We start from the raw sequence: 13,089 nt of genomic DNA, 5'->3' as shown, positions 1-13,089 counted from the left end.
AACACCGTTAAGCAAGCGCCTGGATACACCCGACAGATGACCTCCCAATTTACAAACCCTCTTTCCGCGCGTATTTCCAAAGGCTGCGTACCGCCGCACACAGCCTATGTGTGGTTGAGTAAAAGAACATCAATATTAGGCTGTATAAAAAGGTTGCTTAGTTAGGCCTCTACACCCGAACCAAACTCCACTTGGTAGTTCCACACGCCTTGTGTGGCCTCCGCAACGACAGCCATCCGAAGTGCTTCGTAGAGCATTGGCATTCCATGCTGAGCCTGCGAGGTGCAGCAGCCATCAGGACCATTACCCGGGGCGCGGCTCAGGTGGTTACTGGTCACCCGTGTACACACAGCGCTATTCTCAATCACTTGACACATGTACGATTCCGACTCGCCAGGAAGACGGGTATACAATCGCGGGCAGCCAGGGCAGGAGGCCTTGAAGCGCCAGCAACCAAACATGGCATTTAAAGAGTCATAGAAGCAGATGCACGATGCCCCTGGTCGCAGAACAGGAACCCCCCCATGGCAACGCAGGTGCTCTCTGCGCACCTCGTATTGCTTCACAGTGTAGAACGCCAAATCGGTTTCGGGCTTTGCCAGCGCCCACTCGCGGATGGGCTTCACCTTGAGGATGCCCTCCGCGGTGGTGGGCATTGGAGGGGGGGCGGCGCCCGGCTTTGCCTCTCCATACATGGCGGCTACGTCCTCCTTATACTTGGTCACCAAGTCCATGAAGTCGCCGAGACGCAAGTCATCTGCACACGCGGACAGGGTTGCGGCGCAGAGGGCTTTGGAACCATGCATGTACACAACTGCAGCGACCGCCCACAGCAATTGCAAAGCCCCTGCACTTCGCCGGCCGACACAGGTGCAGGGCGGCCCAGACTTGGTGCTGGAAGCTACATCTGGCACATGGCCTATCCGGCCACCGCGGGCCGTGTTGTCCGCCACTGAGGTCAGGACGCCCATCTTACCTTTCGGCCCCAATCCCACCTCCTCTGCAAGCACGCGCCAGTGCAGCGGGCTGCTGGACTGGAACGCGTATGGCAGCAGCGATCTTGATATAGTGGAAGGTTGGACCCCGAAGTGGGCGGCCAGTGCCTGCGGGAGGTTCATCAGCGCGTGCCCCAACGTGAGGGGTAAAGCAGCAGCGGCAATGTGTGTTTTGTGTTCCAATGCCATACAATGCAACATAACACGGCAGCGAGGAAGGGCACACACTGTAGCCATTAGCTGCTGTAGGTCCTCCTTATCTCTTCCATGGCGCCTCGAGGAAAGCCACTTGGCCGGTATCTCAACCCGGTGAGAAGACGTGAGCCTCGTTCCGTCTCCTTACCTTGAGGGTCTGTGTCGAAGAGGTGTAGTGCGTCCGCCACACCTGCTGCGGGTCCAAAGCTGGCGCGGCTGTGCGGCGCTCACCTGGCGATCCATAGGCCCGTAGGTGTACGTGCATTAGGAACAGATACAAAGGGCATGGGCTGTGAAAGCAACATCAAAGGGTCTCGGGCACAGGCTTATCACTCTAGGCGGCGGGCAATCCCACGTTTAAGACGGTCCTCCGGGCACGAGGCGGTCCAGCCATACCTAGCAGCACTGCTAGCGGCTACATCCCGCCCGGGGCAGGTACCCACCGGCTTGTCCACCCCGATAGCTGGTGACAGGTAGGGAGAGGTCCACCAGCTGTGTGGGACAACGGGAGCCAGGGAACCAGGTCAGCAAGCATCACGCGCAGAGAAAGACCCGAAAGGCCATGTGATGCTCTCGAAGCTGTCATGGTACACCCTGGGCGAATCTCGTGAATGTGGCATCCGCCCGGGGATCCCTTCCGTACAAATGCTTCACGTACATGCAAAAAATGAAAGCAACCATCTGGCCCCACAATGTGCTCTCAACTGAATTTGTCAAACTGTGTCGTACATCCTTCTGCCGCCAACAGGTTCTGCAAGGGCCTCTACCTGGATGCTGTTGGCCACCACCTTGGTCACTCCCATGACGGCGTCCCGAGCCAGTCGCCCGTCCACAAGCACCTGATGATAAGGCGGGTGGAGTAAAGCGCTTTTTCTGGTCACATCGCGGTGCCCCGGCGGGCTGAAACAGCCACATAAGGAAACAGCCACCGGCGCATTGGAAAGACGGCCGGTCCGCGCCACTGCCTTACCTACCTAACCACCTCCTTACCTACCTGCGCTCCATGCAGCCCCAACAGGAGGGCGGCCTCCTCATTCCACGCTTCCAGCACGAAGTCCTGACCGCCCTCCCTGGAGAGAGGCAGCAGCAGTACCGGCACATAGGCAGTTAAATTACATGGCCACAATGAGACGGGAATACAGTCCAGGTGGCTGGGGTGAGGAGTTGTGGTGCAAGGGGCACACAAGGGGTCCACGAGGGCCAAGTAAGGGCGGCAACGTGAGACAGGGAACTGCTCAGATTGAGACGAGGAATGCCGGTCTATTGTTTGAAATGTTAAAAAAACATTTCAAACAATAGACTGGCATTCCTCGTCACACACGGTTCGCGTAAATCACGGGGCATTTCAACCGACCTGGCGCGGGGCATGATGGTGCAATAACATGATGTGTGGAACAGGGGGACATATCTTCACCCATGGCAGCTACCCTGCGAAACCCTGCCTTCCCCGGTATTTCAGGGCACCCTCATCAAATTACCCTAGTCAACTTCTCAATGGATCGCTCAGGTTCCGCATCCACCACCGGCATCCAACGTCATCTGCCGGATCGACGGCGGCTCAACTCCATTCCTGGTCAGCTCGCAAGATCACTTTATCCCAGGTCACCACCGTCCATCGACTAGGAGCACTTTACCCTCCACCATCGGAGGGATTTTCGACCCTGACAGGTCTCGATCCCGGAATCTCCGGGGGGCAATGGTCGTGCAGTAGTGCCTAACCTATATACCTAATAACATATTGTGAAGAGACGACCGAGATTGGCAGTTTCCAACTTACTTCGTGGCATAAGGAACATGGATGATTGCGGACGTGCAACGACCCTGCGTACGGTCAGCATAAACGGATCAAAGATGCTATAGGGTTTACGGAAGCACAGGATGCAGATGGGCAAGGGTAGAGATCAGCGGCGATGCTTCAAGGTTATCACGCATTTACAGCAATTCAGACTCGTAAGTAAACAACCTTGCAAAATCATATCTCTCATTCCATCACTGCATTTTTCGCTAATGTGCCCCTGAATCTAAGCTCGATGCCGTTTGTTTGGACCAGGAGTCGATTCGAGGTGTTTGCGTACCAAGGAAATCATCGCACATCGGGCACCCTGCTAGGACTTCAGCCAGGGCTCACCTGTCGCTCTGGCTGTAATATGGAGCCCATCAGCCTGACCGAATTAATATAACCCCTTCCAGGGTTAATGGGGGTGAGGCCACTCGAGACGGTCGCCCCCGCCCCAGGGCCTTGTGGGGGATATGCAGTTCTTTGCTGCGGTAATGAATACTGAGGAAGTTGCAAAAAACCAGCCGTGTTGTTTGACGTATAACCTGTTTGGGTGCTTACCGCGGACTGATATGCAGTAGGTGGCGCTTGCTGGGGGGTTTGCTGCTGCCGTTGCTGCAAATATTGGGGTTCGGACTGAAGGCCTTGGCCATACTTAAAGTTTTGGGGTGGATTGCTGCCATAGTAAATACCCGCCGGTTGTTGGGTTGGAGGACTTGAAATTGCGGCGTATTGCTCCGGGGTTGCCCCGAAGCCGCTAGGACCTTGTGCTTGACGAACGAGCACTGCGATGCGCCGATGCCTCTCTTGAGGAAAAAACGAACGAGTAGCACTCCTCCTATGTGGCACAACGTTCGACAACGCCGGCATCCTGTAGAGGGGCCAGGCGAGCGTCTCGGTTCAGGAAATGCAACGCCGCTCCTTTATTTTCAGTCGTATGAACGCGTAATGCATTCACATTTATTAGTTGTTGCATACGGGACCTTACATGCTTCACAGTAAGCCAGGCGAGATAGGAGCAGGCGGACGACAGCTGCTTGTTCTCGAAAATCTTGAGTCGCCACGAGAAAAATCATAAAACAGGTAAGTGGAGCATTAGATGGTATTATTGTCGCGCGATAGATTTATACCCTGTCTTTTTTTGGCCACTCCGAAACCTTACACCGGCTTCTCGAAACCCGATATCGCTTTGTACTTCGTATACCAAATAGACAAACGAGCAGGTTGGGATGCTGCAGATATATTATAATATGCTTTACGACGTAAGCAACTAGGGTGACCCCCACAGATCTAAGCTGACACAGGGTGATAAGGAAGAATGACCTTGTTCACATGACTCGTAAGAGAGGAACCGCATGTAACGGAGTTGTAAATCTACAACCTTGTGTTTGAGGACAGGCGGCGGGCTTCGCGCCAAAGCGTCGAAATGGTAACACAAGTTACTGTGGCGGAGCTGGACCAGGCGGAAGATGTGGGGTTCTATTTCAAGTATATTGGCGGCATTACCTTTGCGAACTTGTCATCGGCGCTCGAAGCACCGGGTGCCACGTCCATGGTGACGGCCAGCAGCAAGCACGGGCTCGTTTTCTTCAGTGACCTTTCAGGTAGGGGAAAGGGCCCTACCCTCGTGATTGTGGCAGTTTCCATTCATAATTCCTGTGGATGCTTGGGAAGAATTAAAGTGGGCGAGCGGTGTGGCACGCCGCCACGCCATGACTCCTTTACGGGGGAACACATTTTGCTGGGCAACGGTCATCACAACATGTAACGTATACGATACGGATACCATGACGCCTGCTCCTCACATGCGTTGTACCTGTTGCCACAGGCGTGTACGCGGTTCGGACAGACGACCTCCTACCCAGGCTTTGTACAAAGGTTGCCAGTGAGAGCTATGTGACCCCCCGGCCGGCAGACGTTTGCCTCTGGCACAAGCCGCTGGGGGGAATCACGCAGCTGGCACTGTCGACAGATGAATCTGTGCTGGCAGCAGTTGACGGACCGGCAGGCAGCGTGAGCTTCTTTTGCCTGGCTGACATGCGGCTGCCGGACACATCTGGCCCACACTGGTCCTTTCAGCTCGGCGGCATTAAGCAGTTCTCCTGGTGCAAGGCAGTGGAACATCGCGCGGGCAGCGGCAGTGGCCCTGGCGTGTTCCTTGTCGTGGACGCTGACCGGTCACTGCGTGTTGGGCGCTATGGCGACGCCGATAGCTTTGTGGTGGTGGCTTCGTCCGGGGTTGAGGGTGCGGACTGGTGTCCTGCGGCGGATGGCGACACGTTGGGCAGTCCAGCTTTGGCTTACAGCACCGGAGGGCAGCTCGCCATTTCGGCGGTGGTGTCCGGAAGTTCCGGATCGCCACTTGCCGTACGCCAGCTTGCATGCCTTCCGTTGGAGCACCCGCAAGGTGCGAATGTCTTTCAGTGGTGCCTCGGTGTGCAAGTGCCGCGGATTACAGGTCGTGTAGTTTATGATCCTGTCTTGCAGGACACATATTCCAACACCTAACCAACCTTGCTAGGGGTCTATGATTAGCTCTCAGCGCACATCCGTGATGGGGCTGAACTGCCGGCTGATGGCTGTAACACTTGCAGCTGACTCGCCTTGGCACACATTTGCACGTGCATACTGCGGAGCGAACAACATGACTGACGGGTAGCCTTTGCGTCATGGCTTTATGGCGCTTAATGTTCGTCGCTTCTTGGTCCTGGCCTGTTGCAGGGTTGGGCGTGGTGTTTGAGAGCGTCCGTTGGCTGCTGCCAGACACGCTGCTACTGGGCGGCAGTCAGCTCGTGGATGACGGTAACGGGGACGAGGGCGGTGACGAGTACAGCAGCCTACTGGTGCTCAGCGGCTGGGCGCCAAATGCTGTGGCACCTCCGCAAGGTGCCGCGTTGCACACGGACCTTCCGATGTTCGTGGAGGTGAGGCTGGAACTTACTCGTCGTGCTGGTTTAGTGCGGATTTAACGCTAATGCTGTCACTTTCACGATGGGGACTGGGTGCTCCGGTTATCCATGCTAGTTGTGAAGTCTGCGTGGCTGAATGGATGTGTGAACTACCTCCCAGCACTCCCACCGGGTTTTGCTTTCGGGTACGTCGCCCTCACACTCCTCCTTCCGCGCCCCGACCCGCGGGTCTCTTCCCTCCAGGAGGACAGCACTCCGCGTCTGTCCGGCCCTTACCTGCATGCTGTAGCGGTTCCTCGCTGGGGTGCACTTGTTCGCTGCCACCGCAAGGCAGTGGACGACCACGTACGACTGATGCGAACTGCTGAGGGGGAATTCGGGTCTGGAGGAAGTCCGCAGGTGCGGCGGGATGGTGAGCGGGTCTGGTCGTGCAAGCGAGAAGGCAGGGATGGATGCACCCACAGTGTTCGCAGAGTATTGGGTTCGCAAATCCTTTGGTTTCACAGTGCCGTGTAAGGACCAGGCTTCCATCCTTGAACACCCTCGTACTCAGGCGGTTGCTGTGACGGAGGAGCCCATGATGATCCGGCTGCCCAACGGCCCTGACGGCGGCAGCAACTACGTGCTAGGTTTGGGCTTGGACACCAGCATGCCCCTGGTGAGCCGGATATAAAGCAGTCTCTTAATGGTGCCCATTGTTCATCGCCTGCTCGGTTCATGCTCCATGTGATTGCGATCGGACTTTACCCGGCCACGTGGATTGCCCGTCCTCTTGTTTGCACATAACCTCTGAACCCTACCTTGCCCTGTTGTCCATCGCTCCAGGATCCCCTGCCCAACCCGCTCAGCGCGGAGAAGCCTCCCCTGGTGCCTCCGCCCGTGCTGCTCATCTTGACTTCGGACGGCGTGCTGCGCGTGTACGGATTCGGTCACGTGGAGCTCACCACGCCGCTGCGACCCCGCGCTGATGCAGCCGTGCCGCTGCCGACACAGCAGCCCGAGTGGGCTGTCACGCAGCGGTCGGTTGACGTAGCCACGAGTGGCACGCCGCCCTCTTTATCTCTACTCGACATGACGGACGCAGCTGCCAAGGCAGCCCTGCCAAGTGATGGTGTAAGCGCTTATCCGTATATACCCCTAGCTCTGATAAGAGTGACTATTGAGGGGACCGGTGATGGAAGTCTTCCTTACTTTGCCCTTCCTTACTTTGCGTTCATTAGGTACCAATTGTCGAGCTCTTGTGCCTTTGGTAGCTGATGGTTGTTGCCATTTGGATATCCTGTAGGATGATGACTTACTCGGGGACGATGATCCTGCAACCGCATGGAAGCCCGGGGGCTCCGAGACCAGGATGTCAGACACGTCTTCCCCTGCCGCCATATCCATGGCGCCGTCTGGAGCCGCCTCGCATCCAGGACCGGTAAGCCGGTAGCTGCCGAACCCAGCTCTGCAGCACCAAGGGGTTTGACAGTGTGAAAATCAATTGATATGTTGGTGATAAAGGGTCATGGATGTTAAGGAGATTGCATATGGCGCACGGTCCGCGTGCACGTCTTTGGTGCGCTTCTTTGGTTAGATGCCACCACCAGAGAGATTGGGACACCCAATATCCCGAGCCGAAATATAGCTAATGCAGCCTCCAGTGGAACACAGCAATGTGTTTGGGATTTAGTGGTCCTGGCGGCAGTCAGTGCGATGAAGACGGGGCGTCGGTTCGCGCAAGCGACAGCACACAGGCGGGAAAATACACATTATGCCTAAATCATTAACCGGGCCATCCACAGAGTGATTGTTGACTTTAGGGTGCGGTTAAGTCCTTTTACTTCATTAGGCCGAACTAAGCGTGGTTGGAACACATAGAGGACATTTGCTTTGCATGGATGAGCTCACAGACGAAGGTGATCCGTGATTCCACCCCTGGGTGATCCTTCAGACACAGCTTGGTAGGAAGGCGGTCCCACGTGTATTTGGCCGCACTTCTACACTTCAAGGCAGCACTAGTACGCCGATATTTGTAGGCGTGAGCTTGTCATTCATAGGGGAGCCATCTTGGCAAAATCCTCCTGTTGGCATCAGTGCTGGTCCGGTCTTAGTCGTGGCCGGGCTTGCTGAGGTGTTGTGCGTGCCGGTGCGGGCCACTTGTCCTTCCTTTCCGGCAGGTGATGTGCACTTTGGCTCGGTTTCTTTGCCGTACGGTATGGAAACTTGGTAGCCCGCTGTAATAACAACAGCGGGCTACTGTAATAACAAGGAAGATGCATTCGTTGTTGGCCTTTGCCCCTTTTGTCGTACGTCGATCCATGTCGTACGTCGAGGCTTGGTTATGTATACGACAATGAGTTTGGCTTCCTTACAGTTTCGATTTGCATGAAGCAAAATCCATGAAGCCACAACACCATTTCGCACATAAAAGGGTGCGATGGGGGGCGCGATATTGCGAAAGGCAACGGACAGAAGCGAAGGCAATCTAGGGTGTGAGCTGATGTTATAGCGAGGTGTTAGACTCTGCTTCTGCTGCTCTGGTTTTGTGCCGTCGCAGGTCCCAGCTGGTAGCCTGCCGTCTGCTGGTGCGTCCGATACTGGTTTGGTGCAGCTGAATGCCGAAAGTGTAACAGCCGCGGAGGACCTGGCATCACGCGTTGCATTGCCGGATTCTGGGAGTGATGACGGTCTGCTGGAGGATGAGGACGACGACGCACAGGAGCGGCGCCGGGCCGCAGCGGCTGCAGGTATCGCAAGCGACTCCGAGAGCGGCGAGGAGGTGACTTCCCCAGGTGAAGTACTCGTGGAGGCGTCGCGCTGGCGGGGCTATTTGTAGGGACGCTCGTGCAGGGTGTTCCAGCAGACCCAAACGCTGCCCACCAAGGCGAATGCGGTTTGTACACCAATCCATGCAGTACCGTTGGCTGCAATGTGTCTTCCTGGTGGGGAAAGGGAGTTGTATGGTCAATGAGTGGGGCCACACAGCTCATCAAAGATAGTGGTAAAAAGTCATCTTCCCTTACTACGCAAAAGTTTATTACAGGTGATGGTTGAATTCTCTATTCATGTTATGGAAAGGTGCAGTGCATCTGATTGCCGTCATCCCGCTGGGTACTGATGATTGGTACCCTTGTGCAGGTGTCGTACCGAGGTCGCAAACCCAGCCAGTTTCTGGTCCACCTTCTGCCGTCGGGGAAAAAACGGCCCAGCCGTCAACCGTGACCTTCCCTGCGGCCTGTGACGCCTTCGGCGGTGGGATGTTTGGCTCGGCAGCTTCTTCAAAGCCGTCCGGCCTAACGTTGGGTAGCACCTTCGGTGGCTTTGGAGCAGGATTCTCCATGTTTGGTGCGAGCACGTCCAATCCGCCCACAACCGCCAGTCGTTTTGGCGCAAGTGCACCTACGCCCCCCAGCATGCCGACCGGCGACTTCTGTTTCGGCAGCGGGTTTGCTGCGGCCTTGCCAACGTCCAGCAGCACACCCGCTGCCCCGCCGAGCCCCTGGGGCAGTGCGGTAACGACGGGTTTGCCGACAGGTGGGTCTGGAAGTGCTCCCGCAGGCTCCAGTTCCTTCCCATCGGCCCAACAACCGGTATTCGGTTTCGGTATCGGGGTTCCCTCTGCGGCGGCGTCCACCAGCAGCGCAGCTGCAGCATCTTCCAGCGGAATTTTTAGCCCTACTCCTAGTCCAGGAGGTGGTCCTTTTGGGGGAGTGCCTTCCAGCGTGGCTGCTGCTGGGGGTAACGAATTGGGTGCCCCGCATGTAACCGGAGCAGCTTCTGGAGCTGCAGCGGCTAGCAATATACAGCCTCCAGGCAACAAGGCAGCCCAGGTTGGTTCCGCAGGTAGCCAACTCGGCGGCGCCATGGCTGCTGCTGTCATCGAGTCCGCCCCTGCGGCGAATGGTGGCACGGTTGTCAGCACGACAATGCCAGACACAGGCCGCAGCGGGAAAGCGGGAACCGCCGCGTCAGTGCAGCTGCAGCCTACGGTGGCAGAGCTGGACCAGGCGGAAGATGTGGGGTTCTATTTCAAGTATATTGGCGGCATTACCTTTGCGAACTTGTCATCGGCGCTCGAAGCACCGGGTGCCACGTCCATGGTGACGGCCAGCAGCAAGCACGGGCTCGTTTTCTTCAGTGACCTTTCAGGTGGGGGAAAGGGCCCTACACTCGTGATTGTGGCAGTTTCCACCCATAATTTACTGTGGATGCTTGGGAAGGATTAAAGTGGGCGAGCGGTGTGGCACGCCGCCACGCCATGACTCCTTTACGGGGGGGAACACATTTTGCTGGGCAACGGTCAGCACAACATGTAACATATACGTTACGGATACTATGACGCCTGCTCCTCACATGCGTCGTACCTGTTGCCACAGGCGTGTACGCGGTTCGGACAGACGACCTCCTACCCAGGCTTTGTACAAAGGTTGCCAGTGAGAGCTATGTGACCCCCCGGCCGGCAGACGTTTGCCTCTGGCACAAGCCGCTGGGGGGAATCACGCAGCTGGCACTGTCGACAGATGAATCTGTGCTGGCAGCAGTTGACGGACCGGCAGGCAGCGTGAGCTTCTTTTGCCTGGCTGACATGCGGCTGCCGGACACATCTGGCCCACACTGGTCCTTTCAGCTCGGCGGCATTAAGCAGTTCTCCTGGTGCAAGGCAGTGGAACATCGCGCGGGCAGCGGCAGTGGCCCTGGCGTGTTCCTTGTCGTGGACGCTGACCGGTCACTGCGTGTTGGGCGCTATGGCGACGCCGATAGCTTTGTGGTGGTGGCTTCGTCCGGGGTTGAGGGTGCGGACTGGTGTCCTGCAGCGGATGGCGACACGTTGGGCAGTTTAGCTTTGGCTTACAGCACCGGAGGGCAGCTCGCCATTTCGGCGGTGGTGTCCGGAAGTTCCGGATCGCCACTTGCCGTACGCCAGCTTGCATGCCTTCCGTTGGAGCACCCGCAAGGTGCGAATGTCTTTCAGTGGTGCCTCGGTGTGCAAGTGCCGCGGATTACAGGTCGTGTAGTTTATGATCCCGTCTTGCAGGACACATATTCCAACACCTAACCAACCTTGCTAGGGCTCTATGATTAGCTCTCAGCGCACATCCGTGATGGGGCTGAACTGCCGGCTGATGGCTGTAACACTTGCAGCTGACTCGCCTTGGGTAGGGCCTAGTAAATCCGTTTTCTCACACATTTGCACGTGCATACTGCGGAGCGAACAACGTGACTGACGGGTAGCCTTTGCATCATGGCTTTATGGCGCTTAATGTACGTCGCTTCTTGGTCCTGGCCTGTTGCAGGGTTGGGCGTGGTGTTTGAGAGCGTCCGTTGGCTGCTGCCAGACACGCTGCTACTGGGCGGCAGTCAGCTCGTGGATGACGGTAACGGGGACGAGGGCGGTGACGAGTACAGCAGCCTACTGGTGCTCAGCGGCTGGGCGCCAAATGCTGTGGCACCTCCGCAGGGTGCCGCGTTGTACACGGACCTTCCGATGTTCGTGGAGGTGAGGCTGGAACTTACTCGTGCTGGTTTGGTGCGGATTTAACGCTAATGCTGCCACTTTCACGATGGGGACTGGGTGCTCCGGTTATCCATGCTAGTTGTGAAGTCTGCGTGGCTGAATGGATGTGTGAACTACCTCCCAGCACTCCCACCGGGTTTTGCTTTCGGGTACGTCGCCCTCACACTCCTCCTTCCGCGCCCCGACCCGCGGGTCTCTTCCCTCCAGGAGGACAGCACTCCGCGTCTGTCCGGCCCTTACCTGCATGCTGTAGCGGTTCCTCGCTGGGGTGCACTTGTTCGCTGCCACCGCAAGGCAGTGGACGACCACGTACGACTGATGCGAACTGCTGAGGGGGAATTCGGGTCTGGAGGAAGTCCGCAGGTGCGGCGGGATGGTGAGCGGGTCTGGTCGTGCAAGCGAGAAGGCAGGGATGGATGCACCCACAGTGTTCGCAGAGTATTGGGTTCGCAAATCCTTTGGTTTCACAGTGCCGTGTAAGGACCAGGCTTCCATCCTTGAACACCCTCGTACTCAGGCGGTTGCTGTGACGGAGGAGCCCATGATGATCCGGCTGCCCAACGGCCCTGACGGCGGCAGCAACTACGTGCTAGGTTTGGGCTTGGACACCAGCATGCCCCTGGTGAGCCGGATATAAAGCAGTCTCTTAATGGTGCCCATTGTTCATCGCCTGCTCGGTTCATGCTCCATGTGATTGCGATCGGACTTTACCCGGCCACGTGGATTGCCCGTCCTCTTGTTTGCACATAACCTCTGAACCCTACCTTGCCCTGTTGTCCATCGCTCCAGGATCCCCTGCCCAACCCGCTCAGCGCGGAGAAGCCTCCCCTGGTGCCTCCGCCCGTGCTGCTCATCTTGACTTCGGACGGCGTGCTGCGCGTGTACGGATTCGGTCACGTGGAGCTCACCACGCCGCTGCGACCCCGCGCTGATGCAGCCGTGCCGCTGCCGACACAGCAGCCCGAGTGGGCGGCTGTGGTACGGCCTGGGCTCCGTGGACGGACTCTTGACTCTGAGCATGAGAGGCGGCGTGGGGGCTCACCGGGGTTAGTTGAAAGCGATTCAGAGAGCGGCGAAGAGGTCACGTCACCGGGTAAGTCTGTGGTTGTACACAGGCTGCTTTGTGTGTGGTATATCCGTGTCTTCGTTTTGTATTGTATTGTATTGTGGTTACAGTATTTCCGCCGCCGACGCGGCGGGTGCCCTCACGAGCCGTGAGGCTCCAGAGCACGCTGTTGACGCTCATCAAAAACCTCAGTAAGGAAAGTAGCGATTTTCCTCGGATTGGTATTAAGAAATACCTTGCGCATATCAGTATCTTCAACGTTAATCAGAAACCTATTACGCAACTCAGTATACGCCTCACACTCCATGAGCACATGATATTCATCCTCAACCTTACCCGACGTACAGACCTGACACGTACGGCACTCTCTCGGCCTATGGTGTCCTTTGTTGACCTCCAAAGGCCAACAACAAAGACGGAATTTGGCAACCATACGCAACTGGTTGACCGGCAAATAAACACGCAAATAGCCTGTGGGATCGGAGCCCTCTCTTGCTGGTGAAGGGGAGCCCATCCAGTTATGATACCTGCAAAGCGAAACCCCTTTACCTTGGAACACACGCGGATCACCCCCTTGGCTGAACTGATCCCAGTCACTTAAAAGGAACGCAGATAACCTCTCCAGAACCTCACCCACTCGAATCAACTGA

At 56.9% G+C, this 13,089-nt stretch overlaps 2 protein-coding genes across 2 annotated transcripts; one reads left to right on the top strand and one right to left on the bottom strand.

The window, feature by feature from the left end:
* Positions 1 to 161: 161 nt before the first annotated feature.
* VOLCADRAFT_94983 (uncharacterized protein) lies at positions 162 to 3,620 on the bottom strand (the record flags this gene model as incomplete). The annotated part of the gene is made up of 10 exons (XM_002954143.1): positions 162 to 275; positions 552 to 757; positions 977 to 1,103; positions 1,339 to 1,421; positions 1,634 to 1,682; positions 1,958 to 2,029; positions 2,185 to 2,341; positions 2,968 to 3,011; positions 3,319 to 3,373; positions 3,529 to 3,620. 10 exons carry the CDS (start codon positions 3,618 to 3,620, stop codon positions 162 to 164), a joined length of 999 nt encoding a protein of 332 aa, XP_002954189.1.
* Positions 3,621 to 4,393: 773 nt separating this feature from the next.
* Positions 4,394 to 12,424, top strand: VOLCADRAFT_94982 (uncharacterized protein; the record flags this gene model as incomplete). Its single annotated transcript, XM_002954209.1, has 18 exons — positions 4,394 to 4,571; positions 4,796 to 4,980; positions 5,047 to 5,374; positions 5,689 to 5,891; positions 6,120 to 6,275; positions 6,430 to 6,534; positions 6,702 to 6,989; positions 7,162 to 7,296; positions 8,416 to 8,650; positions 8,997 to 9,392; positions 9,798 to 10,007; positions 10,235 to 10,419; positions 10,486 to 10,813; positions 11,153 to 11,355; positions 11,581 to 11,736; positions 11,891 to 11,995; positions 12,163 to 12,270; positions 12,311 to 12,424. 18 exons carry the CDS (start codon positions 4,394 to 4,396, stop codon positions 12,422 to 12,424), a joined length of 3,618 nt encoding a protein of 1,205 aa, XP_002954255.1.
* Between the last annotated feature and the right edge of the window lie 665 nt (positions 12,425 to 13,089).

Source organism: Volvox carteri, assembly GCF_000143455.1.
Source record: "Volvox carteri f. nagariensis unplaced genomic scaffold VOLCAscaffold_41, whole genome shotgun sequence".
Taxonomy (NCBI): domain Eukaryota; kingdom Viridiplantae; phylum Chlorophyta; class Chlorophyceae; order Chlamydomonadales; family Volvocaceae; genus Volvox; species Volvox carteri.
The sequence above is the reverse complement of the archived record's forward strand: the minus strand, read 5'-3'. Positions and strand labels throughout refer to the sequence as shown.